Here is an 18,576-nt window from a genome sequence, read left to right on the forward strand (position 1 = left end):
TCGGGTCGAGGACAGACGAAGCGGCATCTTCAAGTCTATATAAAGGCCTTCTCCTCATTTGAAACTGCTTGATACAGGGAGGGAGAGAGGAGAGAGGGAGAGAGAGAGAAAGAGAGAGAGAGAGGAGGGGGAGGAGAAGAGAGAGGCCCTGCTTTTTCGAATCTGGAATCATTAAATGACTCGACTAGGGTTTAAATCGACTGTCTTCCATGGCGATTCGTGCCTGGGCGAAGCAGAGATTTTCCCCACTGAGAAAAACCCTAGTTTCCAATTCCCAAACAACGAAATTCGCATCAATCATTTCTCTCCGCCAAGTGATCGCTGCCCACCGCTCTCGATTCTCCAGACAATCTCCCCTTTTGCCGTCCGATGCAAGCTCGAATCAAAATCACCGCCATTGAATTGCCTACACACGTCATGCTTCCAAGAACTCAAGGTTTTAGTGATTGACTGTTAAAATTCTTTCTTTCTTTTTTCCCAAATCTCTGTACTTATTCAGTTTTTGTTCAGGGTTTTCACATTTTTACTGATTGGACACACGAATGCTGCTCATTTTGACCCAATTCTTTGGGATTTCTCTTTATAATTTCACAGACAGCAGTAGTTGTGCATGGAGATGAAGAAGTGCATTTGGTAGCAATGCAGAGTAGGCAGGACAAGATTCCTGGCTTCTTCTGGTGCTGTGCGGTTCCGCTTGGTCTCTATGGTTCTTGCAAGGGGATGCTGAATCCCCGGTGCCTCGCAATCGTGTTCGATCTCGACGAGACGCTCATAGTTGCGAACACGATGAAATCATTCGAGGATAGGATCGAGTTCCTCCAACGCAGGATTGCCTGCGAAACTGATGGCCTTCGAGCTTCGGGCATGAAGGCAGAGCTCAAGCGATACTTGGATGATAAAGCTCTCTTGAAGCAGTACTCAGAGAATGACCATGTCAATGATAATGGGAAACTGATCAAGATTCAGCTTGAGGAGGTTCCTCCGATTGCTGGTAGCCCAGAACCAGTCATTCGGCCAATTATAAGGTTGCAAGACAGGAATATCGTCTTAACTCGCATTAATCCAGAGGTGGTACACTTTTCTCCTTATTTCTTCCTGCCTTTATAGGGCCTATATTTTCTTGCTGTCACCTTCATCAGTCCCGTTTTGACATAGATAAATGCTGCATGAATTGGGATCATGTATTTTAGTTTTAGATTTCCAAATAGAAAAGCGTATAATTGCCAACCCCGAAAGGGAAAGCAAATAGATCAAAAAAAAAGAAGAAAGAGGCAAACCCCGAGAGGGAAAGCAAATAGATCAAAGAAAAGAAGAAAGAGGCAAACCTCGAAAGGGAAAGCAAATAGATCAAAGAAAAGAAGAGAGAAATGGTGGAAAAGGACCCAACAATCCTCTAGCTGAATGCTAGAAAATGCCATTGCAAGACTGAACAAGCTCAACGGTCCTCTAGTCTTAAACTAGATATCACTTCCCCCCTTCAGCAACTACTGTAGAGAAATAAGGGAATTTACGTGAAAGAAATATCATTCAACTTGTCTTATTCCATAGGCCATAGGCCTTATATAAAATCAGTCCTTATAATCTGCAATAAAAGCTATAAAATCTAAAAATAGAATTAGTAGCTAGCAAAGATCCGAAAAATAGGAAACTACTTAAATAAGAGAGTACTTAACTAAGAAGAATCTAAGATTACTTCTTGCCTAATATAAAGATATCAAAGGAAATTACCTAATGTAGAGATTTAAAAGAAATGGAAAGTAAGGATATTTTCTAATGTAAAAATTTGCTTAAAAATAGAAAAATAGGAATGGCCTAAAAAGGGAAAGTGTGCATTTTTTGTGTGCACAAATGCAGAACGTGCATGCATGAGATGTGGGTATTTTCTTCAAATCTTGATCAATACTAAGTATATTACAACCCGAGAATATTGCATTGATGCACAATTAGTATGAAGTCCCAAAATGACCACTTTTAATACCTTGGGTCAATAATTCATGGGAGTGGAAAGATTGAAAAGGATGTTTCCCATAGAATTCAAGTTGGGGGGAAGAAATGGAGAAGTGCCTCTGGAGTCTGGAGCTTTCAAACTGAAAGGGAAATTTTATAGGATAGCGATAAGACCAGCCATGCTTTATGGGACAAAATGTTGGGTAGTTAAAGAACAACATGTTCACATGGTGATTGTAGCTGAAATGAAGATGTTAAGATGGACAAGGAAGGATAGAATTAGAAGTGAATGCATTCGAGGGAACTTAGGAGTAGTACTAATATGTAATAAGATGAGGGAAAGTAGACTTAGATGGTGTGATCGTTTGCAACAGAGAGATCAGGAACCGTGCCAATTAGAAGGATTGAGTTGGTACAAGTTGAATGCTCTAAAAGGGTAGGGGGAAGGCCCAAATGGATGTGGATGGAGGTAGTAAAAAAAGACTTGATGACCTATGGTCTAATCGAAGGTTTGGCCTTGGATAGAGTGGAATGGTGGAATAGGATTCATGTAGCCAACCCCAATTAATTGGGATAAGGCTTAGATGATGATAATGTTGACAACATTAATATGAGGGAAAAAAGGGGATAAATACTAGCAATGGTGGGGACTCTAGTATTAGGACAGATTTTGGCATTTCTTAAGTCGGAAGCACCTTAGGCTTGTTTTAAATAAGCAAATCTAAGTCAGTCTCAGCTACATTTTCACATAGAATCAAGTTCCAGAAACAAGCTCCTTGGTTTGTTGGGTAATGATCGAGATTGCAACTTAATCTCTAATTTTTCAGCTTCATCAAGTCCTAGTTTCATTAGATGGAGGTCCTCATGCATCTCTCTTGCACTTAATAGATGTTTTCCTTTTCCTGTAGGTTCGTGATACAAGTGTCCTTGTGAGGCTTCGGCCTGCTTGGGAAGATTTGAGGAGTTATTTAACTGCCAAAGGGCGCAAACGCTTTGAGGTTTATGTTTGCACGATGGCTGAAAGAGATTATGCTTTGGAGATGTGGAGGCTTCTGGACCCAGAAGCAAACCTAATAAGCTCAAAGCAACTTCTGGATCGCGTTGTATGTGTCAAATCAGGCAAGTGTTGCTTCATGAGAAATTTCATGCTCAATGCAGATTATGATGATTCATGTTACTGTTTTACTGCTGAATTTATAAAAGAAAACAGAAGCTTGCTGCTTATGTTTTATACAAGGTATTTTGCAGGATTAAATATTTCGTAGTTATTAGCCTTAGGCGCTCTTTAAACGTCTCACATTGCCAGATTTTAATGTCAGTCCTTTATTCATCTTTTTTCCTTTTTAACTCTGAATCCCCTTGTGGCCTCTTTTAAACTTTGTAGACTCTAGGAAGTCATTGTTGAATGTTTTTCAAGATGGTATCTGCCATCCAAAAATGGCGATGGTGATCGATGACCGCCTGAAGGTTTGGGATGACAAGGATCAACCTCGAGTACACGTTGTTCCTCCCTTCACTCCATATTATGCACCTCAGGCTGAGGTATTAATTTTCACTTCTTTTGAGAGCTCTAATTTATCCATAAAAAAAAGAGAACTGACATTTTCCTTTGCTTTTATAGACGGCGAATGCTGTTCCAGTGTTGTGTGTTGCAAGAAACGTTGCATGCAATGTCAGAGGTGGATTTTTCAAGTAAGTGATCTGTATAGTTTACTTTGCATGCTTGTAACAAGATTTATGCGGGAATATCCAGGCTAATGCAGCTCTGTTTTTATTTGGGTGTTGGTCATAATCGGTTTATTGTGTTTGAACCATGTCATTCTTTGCAGAGAATTTGATGAAAAACTGCTGCGAAGAATATCCGAATTTTGTTATGAAGATGAAGTACTAGATTTACCTCCTGCACCTGATGTGAGCAATTACTTAATGACAGAGGTAATCAAGCATATTTTACTTTTGATCTTTATAGGAATAGTTGGTTTTTGCATATTTCCCTATTAGTTGGTTGTTGATGAATTTTTAGGATACTGGTGTCATGCCAAATGGAAATAGAGACATTCCTGTTCCCGAAGGCATGAGTGGTGCTGAAGCTGAACGAAGAATGAATCGACCGGTGGGTTTTATTACCTTGGTATATAATTGCTGACACATTACTCTCTGTACTGGTATAGAAGAAATAATAGACTGAGACAAATCCTGATTGGAAATAGGTCAACTTTTTAGCAACTTGCTATATTTCTTTCTACAGATGTTTTCTTGTTATCAAATGCATTGTTCATCATATTCTCCTTCATTATTAGGATCAGAAGCTTGGTGTGGAAGCCAGCTTACCTTTCGTCATGAACAGTCCTGATTCGAGGTCTGAACTCTCTCAACAACCTTTGGCCATCACATCTAATTTTATAACCCCATCAGTGTCTAGAACGACTATACCTTCACAGAGTACGAACTCATCTCATTTCACTGGTATACACAACTGTTGATGAGTATCCTCTTCTCATTATCTTATAATCACTTCTTCTTCTTCCTCTTTTTTTTTTCATCAGGACCTGGTTTGTTGGGAGCTTCTCCAAAAGAGGCAGAGGCCTCCCAGTCGGAATTAGATCCTATCATGAGGAGAAGACTCCTCGCTCTGCAGCATGGCCCAGATATGCCGGGAAGTAGCTTAATTGATCCTTCTTTTAGATCAAGACCACCTGCAAGGATGTCAGCATCGCCCATACAACTAAATGGAGGCTGGTTTGTTGCCGATGAAGACGTCAATGCTGGGCAACTTATTAAGCGATCTTCAGGGGCGACTCAAGAATCTGATGCATTACAACCTGATAAGCATCGAACTATTTCTAATCCTCCTAATCATAGTGCAGAAACTTCCATTCCCTTCGACAAATCCCATCCTGTGTCTGGAGTGAAAGCTGAAGAGGTTCGTGCAGCATCCTTCGGGATTCACTTGCTAGTTTTGACATTTTATGCACAGGTTATCATATGAGCCTTAAAGGAAAAAAGTCCAGCCAGTTAAATCTTTGTTATCTGCAGGCATGTCTTGTAGATGAACGGCAAAGGCAAAATCAAGTACACCCAAGTAATTCTTCCATTTCAGGTATATTTAACCGGGACATATTTCATTCGTTGACTGAGTTGATTGTGGTTGTTTTGGTTGCACGCATGTCTTTTATGCTTTCTTTTAGTAGCTCGCTGCATGCGGGTCATTGGTTTTCGCCTATATGTTATTTCTTATATGAAGTTTTTCTCAGAAGATGATGAGGTATCCTTGAATCGGCCATCCGTTAACAATGGTGAGCTTCATATTGAAGTGACTCCACAACCTTCTGTGTATATAGGAGTACTGCAAGAAATTGGACGGAGGTGTGCCTCAAAGGTATTGCTCATGACCTTTGAGGTTGCAAGTTTATCATCTATTGCATCTCTTATTAACAATGACATTTCCTGTTGTGTAGGTTGAGTTCAAATCTGTTATCAGCACCAGCAAGGATCTGCAGTTCTCTTTTGAGGTTAGCAGTAATACAAGATGTCCTGGATTCTAGTATCAGCATTGCAGTATTTATTTTGTATGGTCAAAGAAAAATGTTTTCTAGGCATCTCTCTCTCTCTCTCTCTCTCTCTCTCTCTCTCTAACACACCCAACCACACCACACACACTCACACACCCACCCACACCACATGGGCACTCAATCCTATGATCTCAGTGTTGAAACGGAGTCTGTATACCGCTGAGCCATGGAGCTGGACCCATTTTCTAGGCATCTCATGACCTCAAAAACTACTTGAGAAGAAACTGAAAATGGAAACAAGTTTCACTTTTGTTGTCCACCTAGGCTTGGCCTTTTAATTGTATCCCTTGAAGGCAACAAAATGCTCTTTCTTTTTCCCTAAAATTTAGCTCTAGTTTATCTTTGCTATAAATAAGCAGGTGATCTTCCCCACTTTCTCTGTGTTGTGCTCATTAAAGGGGCTACCGTAGGTTCAGTAAGCTCACTCAGTTAACTCCCTGTTTAGGTACTCTTCAGTGGGGAAAAGATAGGGGTTGGGATTGGTAGAACACGGAAGGAAGCTCAATTCCAAGCTGCTAAAAATGCTCTTCGGAACTTGGCCAGTAAGACCTCTATCATTTATTTCATCCCTAAAGCTTAGCTTGTGTTGGAAGATTTATTTTATTCCAAAATTTGTTTGTATCACTACGAGTAAATTTTATAATTTTTTTCTTTTTCTTTTTGAAAGATGAGAATTTTATTGAAAAAGCAAACAACACAAGGACAACACAAAAATAGGAAAAAAAAATGCAGAAAAAAAAACAACAAAAACAAAAGAAAACCAAAATACTACAAGAAGGCTGCCCCACTGTAGCCAAACCCAAAAATACAAAATTAAGGGGCCCAATCCTTGAAGAGAACTAAAACCCTAGAGAACACCCCTGTGGCTAACGCTGAAAAATTCTTAAAGCAATTGTTGTTACGCTTAGCCCAGATTGCCCAGAACACAACAAGGAGAATAGTCCTCCATTTTCTTTTGCTCGGAGCTCCTCCAGGATCCGCATGCCAGTCACAGAGCATGTCATCTATAGAACTCAGCATAACCCACGAAATCCCAACGAGATGGAGGACACTCCACCAAATATTCAAAGAGAAAGGATAATGCAAAAGAAGATGGTCTTACAGTCTCTTCCGCTTGAAGGCATAGTGCACATGCTTTCGGAATTTGCATTCCTCTCTTCTTCAAGTTGACGACTGTGAGGATTCTTTTCCTACCCGCAAGCCAGCCAAAAGTAGCAACTTTAGGCGGAACTCCATATGACCACACTGGGCCAGTGTGGGGAGGAGAGGAGAAGGAAGAAGCGGACAGGGACCAAGGTGTTCTGTAACGGTAACGATGGCCGTAACGGCCACCACCGTTACCTTTACGATATGGGTTGTAACGGCTGTTACGGCTATAACGGCCGTTATGGTTACTTTTTTAATTGAAAAAAAAAATCCTGAAAAACATGTATTTGCCCCGTAATGTTGATTAAAAAGTATGAAAAACTTGTATCTGCCCCATAACAGAATATTACGGGGCTGTTATGACTTTTATAGGGGACGTAACGTGCCATTAACGGTAATTACGAGTCATTTTTTTTTTTTTCTATAACGGTTGTTACGGCTGTTATGACCCCGTAATGCGTAACGGTTGCCACCGTTACCTTTATGTAATGGCCTTTATGGCCCCGTAATAGCCTTTACACCACACCATGACAAGGGACTTGTAGAAGGACCGCATAGAGAACTGTTATGTAGGTAACAACAACCAGCGCAAAGAGTCCTCCGTAGATGAAGGAAAAGAGCTGGGAATACCCTGCAAGAGAAAAAGGAGCCGAGTAAACTCTTCTATTTCAAAATCCGAAAGGTTTCTTTAGAAGGAAGGAGTCCAAACACCCTAAATCTACTTCTTATCTTTGTTTAGATAAAATATTAAGTTTTATTTAAAATAGAAAATGTAAGAAATCATCGAAAACATTATGGTCTTAATGTTGTAGTGAAGAATAACTTGTGATGTAAGCTATGTAGTGTATAGCGTATGAAAATTATCATACAGTGTAGGCTACACATGACTTAAGCTATTTTCATGAGCTACTTGGCATTAAGGCTAAGCTATGCTATGTAGCGTAAGCTACATGCTACATATTGTAGCTATTTAAAACACAAGTCTATCATTAAACACTAGCATAGGAGTCTTGCCTTCGATAAAAAATGGTTGGTTGGAAAAACTGCCACACAGTATCTAATGCATGTGCATTTTCACACCGGTCTTGAGTGGGGTGGCTTGTGGGATGCAGGGGCACACTCGGGCTGGGCGGCCCGTGTGAGGTGGGACCCACCCATGTGGGGCGGGTGGCTCGTGTGAAGCGGAACCCATGTGAAGTGGGGCCCATGAGGGGGGTTCGGCCGAGGACCAAACCCATGGGATGTGGGACCTATGCTATGAGATAAAGGGATTGATTCGCCATGCTCTATCAGTTCGAGCTTTTAGAGCAAGTGGTTGTCCTGCATCAGTATCTGAATGGGTCCATTGTGGCAGTGATAGCATGGATCATGATCAATGGTAGTTAGCTTCCAGACTGTACAAAGCATATTGTTTGCACATGCAAATCACATACATATTATACTATTCTATCTTTGTTGGGCTAACTATCAGCCTAGCTATGCAAATCCTTTAGCATCATTCCTGCACAATTTCATGTTATCAACTTCTGCATGGGTAACACACAAGCATAGAATCGATAAACTTTATATGACTAGCAGTTGTAGTATCGTGATTATTAGGATCCTCTGAGACAGAGACTGTAACTTGACAAGGAGGATGAGGAAGATGTTTAAATATAGTTCACCTCTTCGATATTGGTCATTTGTAGGTTTTTCAAGCCCACACGTGTGTAGAGCATTGCCATGTAGACACAAGCACGTGTATCAATATGGCATACGTATGTGAGATCCAAGCTTTTCAGCATTTGGGTGCATCTTATGGCAAAACAATCATGTGGTTTCATTCTTAGGTGGGTTACAATGTGCATAATAAATGGTGGGTAAAAGTAAAACAAATTTTCTAGCCATCCATTTGTTTCTACACTTGGGTGCACTGGGCAAGGTTCCACATGCATGCAGTCATAGCAAACCTCTGGTCATCTATATTGAACTCCTGTTTATCAAAGATTTTTTTTTTTTTTTTTCTTTTTTAATATGGACTGCAGCAGACAGATGAAATGTGCTTATGCTCTCAACTCTTCAGTGATGAGTACTTCTACTTGAACACTGGAATCAATTGAAATAAATAAACCATAGATTGAATAACGGGCTTCACATCTAATTTCCATACTTGACAGGCAGCTATGTATCACATCTTGCACCTGACACCGTAGCTGTGGACAGAGGTTTGGATAAGCTCTCTTCTGGAAATGAAAATGGATTTTTGAGGGACGTTGCCACTCCTATGTCAGTTGAATTGCCTATGAAGGAGGAACTACCCAATGCGAGTATGTTGGAGCAGTTGGGTAATGGAGATGAGTCGACAAGATTATCTGTTGTCACCTCTGGCATCAAAGATTTAGTAAGGAACTTGAATATGTGAATGTTATTCTCCAAATGCTTAATAATTGGCATACATTTATCACTTACAGTACTGATTTGGTCTAGTCAAATTTATTTGCAGTGTGTGGCAGGGGGCCTCAGTCTATTCTTCCAAGATCAGCCCCCAGTTACCATGACTTTAAATAATGGAGAGTTTTATTCTCAGGTTAGACATCTGTTCTATTTTTTCCTGAAAAATATTTGATCTTGGCCAACTCCATGTTTTTGCTTCGATTGAAAAAAAAAAGGAAACAAAACTTGGGATAACTTTTCCAATTTGGGTAGTTCCATCCAAATTATTATATGATTTGGAAGCTATATTTTATCTAACTTTACTTTTGGGTACTAACCTAGGAAGACATGGTTTTATCTCTGCTTTCATTCATATATATATATTTTTTCATGTGGCTCCTATTATAGGTTGAAATAGCAGGAGAGGTTTTAGGAAAGGGAATTGGTTTGAGTAAAGAGGGAGCTAAGCTGCAGGTTGTTGTATTCTATCATTTACATTTAGTCCTTTTTGCTTTGTGTGTGTGCACGTGCGTGTGTGTTTCTGACTTAGTTGATTTAGTTGGCACTATTCTTTTGTAACTTCATCTGTTGGTCATTACAGCATCATGTCTCCATAAATGATATTGTTCAACTGTTAATTCCATTGTTTTGAAGATCGATGATGCGGTCAAATTGTAACAGGGGTGATCTGGTCTGTTTGAAAAAGGGCCTGTATTGGCTTGATTGTCTGATACAAGCAGTCTTGTCGCCGATACCTATACAGGATTGATATGGCTGATATGACTGGAAAGGTCCCGTTCAAATTTTTTCCCAACTTTTCTATTGTTTTTTCACTTTTTAGCATGGTTGAAGCTTAAAAAACTAATTTTATACTAGATCTAGGTCGATTTTGGGGATCAAAACACAAGATTTTTGAGTGAGATATGATGAATTGAAATGGCAAGAACCATTTTTGGGAAAAATTGGTAGAAGGGGAAACTATTGCTTTTTAATAGTTTTTCTTAATATGTCAAATCATGTGAAAAGCAATGGTTGAAAGATCGATAGTGATTTGGGTTGGTGAACGAGGAAGATCAGCGGAAAGATTGAGAGCACTGAGGAATGCGGAGTTGCGAGATGATCGTGGAACCATAGGGGAAAATTTGAAGGCTATAGTTATGTAGAGGTAAAAGGGTACAGAGAGAGATCGACCGAAAGAGACGAAGAGGTACGGATGAGAAGGGCTGAAGGTGCGGAAGAGTATGGAAATGAAAGGCCGATAAGGGTTAGAGGAAGCTCTTTGGGGAGGGTAGGATTTTGTAGAGAGAGGTAGGACCCTAGAAAGGAGAGGGGTAGGGAATAGAAGGCTGGTGAGAGAAAAGGGGAGTGGATGGTGGAAGGGAGGAGGGGAAGAAGAGCTGGGATGAGGGCGAGGGTCAGGTGGCCGAGGAGAAAGAGGGAGGGAGGGAGTTATTTTTCAATTGCAGTTGAAAGTTGAGATTCATAGAGGAAGCAAGTGACTGCTGGCCGCCCAACAGATAAACTTGAGAAATTGATAACAAAGTGGTGGTATTTCAAAGGGAAGAACTTGAAAAATAAACAAAGGAGCTGGCTAATTTGATTGTCTAAGATACCGTTCCTTTTGTTCCTATCCATAGTTGAGACCATTTCTTCACATTTCATCTGTTGGCCTCTTTCCATTAAACATGCTATTAGTGTTTTAAATATCAACGATATTAGCCGATATATCCCACGATATATCTTGTATCCCACATGCGCGATACGAAACACATAGGTAGTGCCGATATATCCCACCTATTTGATCCAGTGAGCATTTTCGATTTCCGATCCATGTTTTTTTTTTTTTTTTTTTTGTTTTTGTTTTTGTGTAAATCACGTTAAACATGTCAAATTGTTACAAATTTATGATTCTTCATATTTTCCATGAAAAATCATGGATTTGGAACTTCGATTTCGAGATTTAGGGGAGATGGGTCAAGTTGCGGAAAATTGAGAAAAATCGAAATTTCTCAATTTCTCGCAAATCAGTTGCAATCTTTGTATCCAAATACAAAATTAAACATGTATGTAACCTAATCTAGTGATTCTTTTTTTGCTTTTGAATGTATTGCTTTTGTTTTTATACGTCTTTTTACGTTTATAAATTATATGAATGGACTTGGAATATACTTGCATCAGTTCAGTTGGAAAGCACATATATTAGGACCCCATACAAAGGAAACCCCTATTTTGTGCATTTTTTTTTTTTTTTTGGTAATGTTTTGATTTCTAAGTGTATTGATGTTTTTTTTTGGTAATGTTTTGATTTCTAAGTGTATTGATGTCTTTTTCAACAATCCTTGAAGTTTCATTGAAAAATTTGACCAATTTCCCAATGTTCCCACGTTTCCCAATAAGGGCGATACATTACGCGATACAACCGATATATCCCATTCGATAACCGATATGTATCCGTATCCTAAGTGTGTGACATGTTACACTATAATGATATTTAAAACAACATTGCATGCTATTGTTAGTGGCATAGGATGAAACATTCAAAGACCAAAAAAATAATAATTAGGGGTCGTTTCGATGCCTGTAAAATGGGCGAGTGGGAAATGAAATACACGTATATGAATTGCAGGGACTGTATGGATGCCGAAATTGCCTCTAAATGATTACAGCTTCCACCCGAAATTGGAAACGTGACTTAAAGTCATGTTTTCATTTAACTGTAAATGGCCAAATGGCTAGTTTTTGGAAAATCTTCTATAAAGGGATCATCTTCCTTCTCTCTCATCTCCTCTCCTAACAGCTGTGTGTGTGATTTTTGCTCTCCTTTTGGCGGTCCCTTTCTCTTCTTCCAGTGATTTCTGGGGAGCGTCTGACGATCTCTGTTGCGGTAGGGCCCTAACTGCGAGCTCTGTAGTCTTCCTCGCTTTTGGCCTGCTTTCTAGTACGCTTTATCCCTTCTAGTAAGATTGGACATCTTCCGGCAATCTCTTTTTCCACTAGTCATCTCTCTCCAATAACTCTCTCTCTCTCTCTTTCTATCAGCTCTCTCCATTGACACAACATATGCAATATTTGATCATTTAAACTGATGAGAAGGGAATTATGAAAATAAATATAAATTTTGAATCAGTTTATTGAGAGATCTGATGTACTTTGTTTTATCTTTTAAATAGCTTTAATCTGAATGGGTCTCTTGTGAGTTTCATTTCCTACTGAAGTGCAAGATGGGAGAGATTCAAATAGGTATAAAATGATACTGGGGCAATTAGCAGACCATGCGAAATTAGGTAATTGATAATAAATTGGTAGTTTAAGAAGATACAGAGAATTAAGAACTTCAAAAAGAAACAGAAGAGGAGCTGACTAATCTGACCATCTGAGTTATTGTTCCCTTTGTTCTTATTCACAACTGAGACCTTTTTTTGACATTGCATTTGTTGGCCTCTTCCCAGTGAACATCTTTAGCAAACATGTTCTTGTTACGGTGGCATATAATAAAACATTGAAAGACATAAAAAAGATAATTAGGGGTCGTTTGGATGCCTATAAAATGGCAAAATGGGAAATGATATACAGCTAATTGAATTGTAGGGTCTGTTTGGATGCTGAATTTGCATGCAAATGGTTTGCAGGCTATAAACCATTTACAACTTTCACACGAAATTGAAAATTTTCATTCATCTCTGTGTGTGTGTGTGTGTTGTGTGATTTCTAGCCCCTTTCTGGCGATCCCTCTCTTCTTCTGGCAAGTTTCTTGTTATTTCCGGCTGGTAGCGTCAGGCGATCTCTGTTGCGGTAGAGCCACTACCTGCAAGCTCTGCAGTCTCCCTCGCTTCTAGCCCACTTTTTGGTGAGCATCATCCCTTCTAGGGAGATCGGACATCTTCCGGCGTATGTTTGTATTTCTTTTTTTTAAGGCCTTCAGAAAAAAAGTAATATGCTTCAGTCTTTGGTCCTCAAGTTTGTTATTTACTACTAAATAAGGATTCTTAAAATTCTGGGAGCCTGAAGTTTTCTGTAGCAATTCCGCTCATGGAGAGGTGTCTATCAGGGATGTAATCATGAGTTATATTCTACTTCACAGTATTGGATTACGAATGTGTTGTCAAAGCATTGGGCGTCAATAAGTTTTCATATCATTTAAAGTAGCTTCCTTGCTAATGGTTCATCGTCACCTAGAGGTTGAGCATTAGATAGAGCTTAGCTGAGTTTATAACTCCATGCCATTACCATGTCACATGCTGTAGTAGCCTTGTGTAGCATGCGGCCTTCAACATAAATTCCTTGCAAGGTTTTGCACTTGGAGTATTTTCCTAAACATATGGCCTGCAAAAAAAATAAGAAGAAGCCTTGTTACACTATGGCAACTCTCCAGTATTTGGCTTGTGACCATAGTTAGCAAGCTCCATTTTGAACTCCACATTTTTCGTCCAAAAAAAACATATTAAAAAAAATAAATAATTCTTTTGAGGGTGATTTAAAAAAGACATAGGTGGTCATCCCCATTAATACAATCAGCATTTCAAAAATCGGGTGACATTTTTAACAATATTGCCGATATTATCAATATCGCCAGGTTGACATACGGAAACTATTGGAAAGTTCAAAAATTTCCAAATATCGTCAATATTTTTGACAATATTGGTGATATTTGGCGATATTATTGATATCAACAATATTTTGAGAAGAATCCCTTATAAAAGTTTCATGGTATTGGCGATACCATTGATATTATTCCTGATTTCAGCAATAATGTTCCTAATACCAAGGAAACATTTGTAAATAGGTGAAAATTGTCAGAAAAATGGAAGAATTCTAAAAACAAAAATCTCCATCTTTAGGGATTTTTTTTTGGAAATTTGTTCCTTTAGTGGCTTTGATCACATTTTTTTTATAATGAAAGTTTGTGAAAGTTTGATTTAGGGAGAAATCTCGACTCAAAACAAATACAGGTTGAAATTTAAAGGTGGTGAAAAATCCATAGAACCTTCTTTTTTGTTTTTCAAATGTTTTCATGGATCGTAATGGGAATTCATGTCTATGCATGATTCTCATGCATTGGCATGGATTTGTGATGAAAAAAATTAATATTTAAGTGAAATATGAGGGGAATTGGTGAAATCTGAAAATTTCCATTTTTATATTAGAAAACATGTGTTTTTCACTGTTCATTAATGTTGAAATTTTATATATTAATCAGTGTTGGCTGATCTATTGATTGGCTACAAATTTTATATATTAATCAGTGTTGGCTGATCTATTGATTGGCTACAAATTTTATATATTTATTTTATACTTTTTTTTTTTCAACGACACATGGTTAGACCCCTCTAAAATGGAAACTTATTTCGTATAATTGTTTCTTCCAATATTTTGATTCCTACATGTATAAACATGTGTCTTTTAATCTTCTGAAGTTTTACTGAAAAATTTCACCTTTTTCCCAATGTTCCCTCAGATAGTGATATTTTTTTCGAGTATTGGCAATAATATCGGCGAGACCAATACATATTTCCATATCCTTGGTCATTGATACATGTGAAGATACTGATACTTCAACACTGTATACAATCGAGTTAATTGTGGAAGATTTTAGTAGAGACGGATCGATTTATATGGGAAAAAATTGAATAGGAAGGTTTAAAGAGAGTCGAAGAATAATACAAAACTGCTATTTGTTAATCTATATACATAATTGCTTATGCATAGAGAACTTTTAATTATCTTATTTGAAGTTTTCTATTTTCACCTTACTTAGATATAACACACGCACACACGTATGTACATATATAGACCTTTTTAATTCTGTTTTGTTGAGTCAAAACTTTTTAAACCTGAACTTCTCATTCTCCAAAAATTTTAATCCTTTTTTAAACCATCTTTCTAATGATTGAGAGTGAATTATACCCAAACATTTTCTCTACTTTTTTTTTTGGGTGCCACAGTGTGTTTTACTAACTATGCTTGTGAGCTTTTATGTTGAGGTCCTAAGTTTATACCTGATTTCTGGTGGATCCTTTACAGGCTGCTGAGGAGGCACTAGGGAGCTTGAAATCCATGATCAGTCAGCAAGCCTCGAAGCGTTCAAATTCACCAAGGTTATTTTATGCCTGCTCAACTTACATTTGTTTTCCCTACGAATTGGTTTCATCTTCAATCATAACCACTTGTGCAATTTCTGGTGACTTACATTTCAAATACTTTGCCATGAAAGCACATTGTGATTCCTCTAGAACCAAGAGGCTTGAATGGCCATTATATGGACATAAAAGCTGACATTTATCGATTATGTTTTCTTAGACTTGTTTTTAGTGAACAATTGCATGGGTATTAATTCCAAAATATATGAGATATAGGAAGATGTATTAGAAGTAAACAAAATGGTTCGCATCATCACGTTGTCCTCGCTCTTTGGGGTAGGCTGTATGAATGCTGTTTCTCGGATCATATTTGGAACAAGCATTCTAATAGTTATTTGGAAAATGTCTTCCTGTTATGACTGTCTGCCCACCTGTCATTAACCCTTCTCTTTCAACCAGGCCCTCTAAATAGGATGCCAATTTTGGGGATTTCCTGCCCTAAACAGATTAACATGTTCTTTGTGGCAAGATGGGTAACAAGTTTCACCTCTTGCACTTTCTTCTTTGTAGGTTGAGACAAACATTGCACCTCCTGGGCTTTTTTTCTTTGTTTCCCAAATACAGCAGTTAAACTTACATTCATTTAATCGTGCTTGTTCAGGTCGCCGCCAACCATTCCAAACAAGCGGTCAAAGGACGAACTCCTTCGAGGGTTTCCAGCTCTATCACCGTCACGACATCAAAAAAACGGGCACCCAATTTCTTGAGAAACAGCATAGGAATGAAAGAAACGGCCATTTCAACTGTACAGTGGTAACAATTTTGAGGTTTATAGGTCAACAGCAACATAACGTGGCATGCATCTCTTCCAGTTCGAGGCTATCTACCTGATATCCTTTTGAAGTAAATCGGGATATTCCTTCTATTCAGAAGTTTTTCCTTTTGTCAATACAATATATAGTTTTGGAATGCCCCATGTTCTACTGTAGCTTCTTCAGAAACTGTTCAAGTCAGTGTTTTTCTTAAACAAGTTATTGTTATATAATTGTCTCCTCTGTGTGAGTATAGTTCAAACACACAAACACACATACAAAGAAGAAGAAAAAAAGTAGAGCTTTTGACACTCTTGAACGGATGATACTCATTTACCTGCCTCTTGAATCCAATGGAGATTGTTTATTGCCATAAAAGAATATGACTAGTTTCTGCTTGAGCCATCTGATATATTATATAATTCTCTATTGGTTTTGTCTAACTTGGGACACTGGAATACTGGATCTCTTTCAGCGATTTGGACTGGTGGATGTTTGAAGAGTCACCATCTTTTTTTCGTTGGTGCAAAACTAAAGAATTATTTAAATAAACTAAAGAATTATTTAAATAGTTTATGGCAACTGAGGATCCCAATACATGTGGCTGCCCCATTGGGGGCACAGGGCTGAGATTGTCCAGTACATTTTTGTTTTCTAATCTAAGATAGCGGGGCGATGGTAAAGAACCAGGTGTTCAATTGAGTAGATTGATACATTGTTATTAATGTTTTATTCTCAGAATTCTCAGTGCATGAAACTGCCAAATTAAGTAGTAGAGGACGCCACTGTTCTGTTTGTATAATTTGGGAATCTAGTTGGTGGATTGGGTTGGCCGTGTACCATAAATGCAGAACAGTGGAGGGATACGGTTCTGGCAAATTTAGTTGCCTAATCCGTGGATTTCAGAAAACAAACATTAATCAGATCAACGGCTTGGATCACTTGACCCATGGCTCATGTTCTTACAAATGGAAGTTTGAAAGATACTGGGCCGTATTCCACTTTGTACGATGATGGCAAATCATTCACCCAACATGCGACTTAACATGTATTGTTTGGTTCATCTAAATACGACTACTTTATCTCAAACACAATGATCAGTTTACTTGCCTGATTCTTTTGGGCCATGGCTTGTTCACTGTTGGCCTCCATCTGATGAGGCGCTCGAATGTGCTGTTGCAGTTCAATCAGACGAGACCACACATTTTAGCTAACTGCTTGTATTCAGTAAACGTGTGTGATTAGGATAATGCCAGGCATACAAAGTTGACTTGAGTTTGATTAAACGCTTGTGACCTCCATGGGTTGGACTTGTGAAGGTTGTCCAGCCACTAATGTCAATGTGCAATGATTAGGCTATTGAAAAGTGGAGGTTTAGTCCCCTTCTGAATGAGATTTTTAAAATTAGGTTAGTAAGTAATGCAATAATATTTTAAAATAATTAAAAATAAACGTTGGATCGCTGATTTTGTTAATTTAGAATGAAGATTGATAGAATTAGTGAGAAAGTAAAATAAGCATTAAAAAATAAAAGATAAATTGTAGTTATTTGTGTGAACAAACAACTGATGTGAATGGTTAGCACGATGTGAGTGTAATCCAAAAAGTATGAACTCAGTTGATTGGGCATCTAATAACAATGAAAGTCGTGGATAATAATTATGCCACTTTTAAGCGTGCTGCAATGATGACATTGGACAATAGTGATTTAAGCTATTTTAAACTCTCAACTTGCTACAATGAAGGACTTAAGGCTAAAATTAAAATAGACAATGTTGTGTTGGAGAGATTGTGTGATGGCTCAATTTGTACCTACTCTACGTTAGGTGCTCTTTATATAGACTGGGAGAGGCGACAACTATATTGGGTTTCTTTGTTGGTCTACGTTATGGAATCGTAACCTAGTTGGACTCGGATTCCTTCTTGCATCCTCCTTTTTTTTTTTTTAAAAAGAAGCATCCATTTCTTGAATCCTTGTAGTCATTGCAAAAACGTCTATGAGAAGTTTTTTGTCTGAGCATGATTGTGTGTGATGGCCTTGCCAAGTGTATCTAAATTGTGATAGATTTTCTATTTTGGAGGGGCTTTATATAGCTTGCGGAAAATGCTACTCGATCATATGTGCCATTCATGTGTGGACCATGTGTCCTTTTTAAGTGTCTTGCTTTTCTCAATTGCAAATGTGCAAACCACTCTAAGCCGTTTTGCTTTTGGCAAGTGATGTGATGCAGGGGTCAGAATATATCCTCAAGATTCATCAAGTGTAAACAAGTGCCACATTTACATTTCTATTTTTTTTTTTTCTATGAAGTTTCATTTGAACAAGGCAATATCTTACTGTGCAAAGCATAGGACCTTAACCGGGCTCTGATTTGAGAGAATAATAGGGCGACAGTGGCCCAGGCCGAGTTTTGTCCAAGCCCAACCCGCACCTTTAACCTAAGCCCAAACCTAGCCTAGGTCCAAGATGGGCCTTATTAGTTCAGCTCATGCCCGGACCAGAACTTCTATACAGGTCCAATCCAAGCCCTGCCTAGGTTCGGTCGAAACAAAGTTTGTTCATAAAGGGGTGCATACCTCAATTTTTTAAGGGGCCAACTATTATGTGTT

At 38.5% G+C, this 18,576-nt stretch overlaps 1 protein-coding gene across 20 annotated transcripts; it reads left to right on the plus strand.

Moving 5' to 3' along the window:
* Positions 1–77: 77 nt before the first annotated feature.
* On the plus strand, positions 78–16,371 carry LOC131252561 (RNA polymerase II C-terminal domain phosphatase-like 2). Of its 20 annotated transcripts, none has more exons than XR_009174540.1 (19): positions 79–436; positions 595–1,068; positions 2,856–3,066; positions 3,332–3,489; positions 3,569–3,639; positions 3,777–3,882; positions 3,971–4,060; positions 4,248–4,389; positions 4,494–4,870; positions 4,984–5,047; positions 5,202–5,326; positions 5,406–5,459; positions 5,965–6,061; positions 8,822–9,045; positions 9,148–9,231; positions 9,486–9,551; positions 15,099–15,172; positions 15,614–15,724; positions 15,816–16,371. XR_009174540.1 is itself a non-coding variant. In XM_058253176.1 (19 exons), the coding sequence occupies exons 1-19, from the start codon at positions 176–178 to the stop codon at positions 15,919–15,921; spliced, it is 2,694 nt and encodes an 897-aa protein (XP_058109159.1). In that variant the 5' UTR covers positions 79–175; the 3' UTR covers positions 15,922–16,371. The 20 variants fall into 20 exon arrangements, 8 of the variants coding, with proteins under 8 accessions (XP_058109159.1, XP_058109156.1, XP_058109157.1 ...); XR_009174538.1 differs by having other exon boundaries at positions 15,614–15,720; XR_009174539.1 differs by having other exon boundaries at positions 15,614–15,687.
* The last annotated feature ends 2,205 nt before the right edge of the window (positions 16,372–18,576 follow it).

This window comes from Magnolia sinica, chromosome 8 (assembly GCF_029962835.1).
Source record: "Magnolia sinica isolate HGM2019 chromosome 8, MsV1, whole genome shotgun sequence".
Lineage (NCBI taxonomy): Eukaryota > Viridiplantae > Streptophyta > Magnoliopsida > Magnoliales > Magnoliaceae > Magnolia > Magnolia sinica.

Coding starts and splice junctions, on each gene's coding strand:
- LOC131252561 (XM_058253171.1), top strand. CDS start 176: ATGACTCGACTAGGGTTTAAATCGACTGTCTTCCATGGCGATTCGTGC. Junction 3,883..3,970: donor GCAATTACTTAATGACAGAG/GTAATCAAGCAT, acceptor ATGAATTTTTAG/GATACTGGTGTCATGCCAAA. Junction 5,327..5,405: donor GACGGAGGTGTGCCTCAAAG/GTATTGCTCATG, acceptor CCTGTTGTGTAG/GTTGAGTTCAAATCTGTTAT.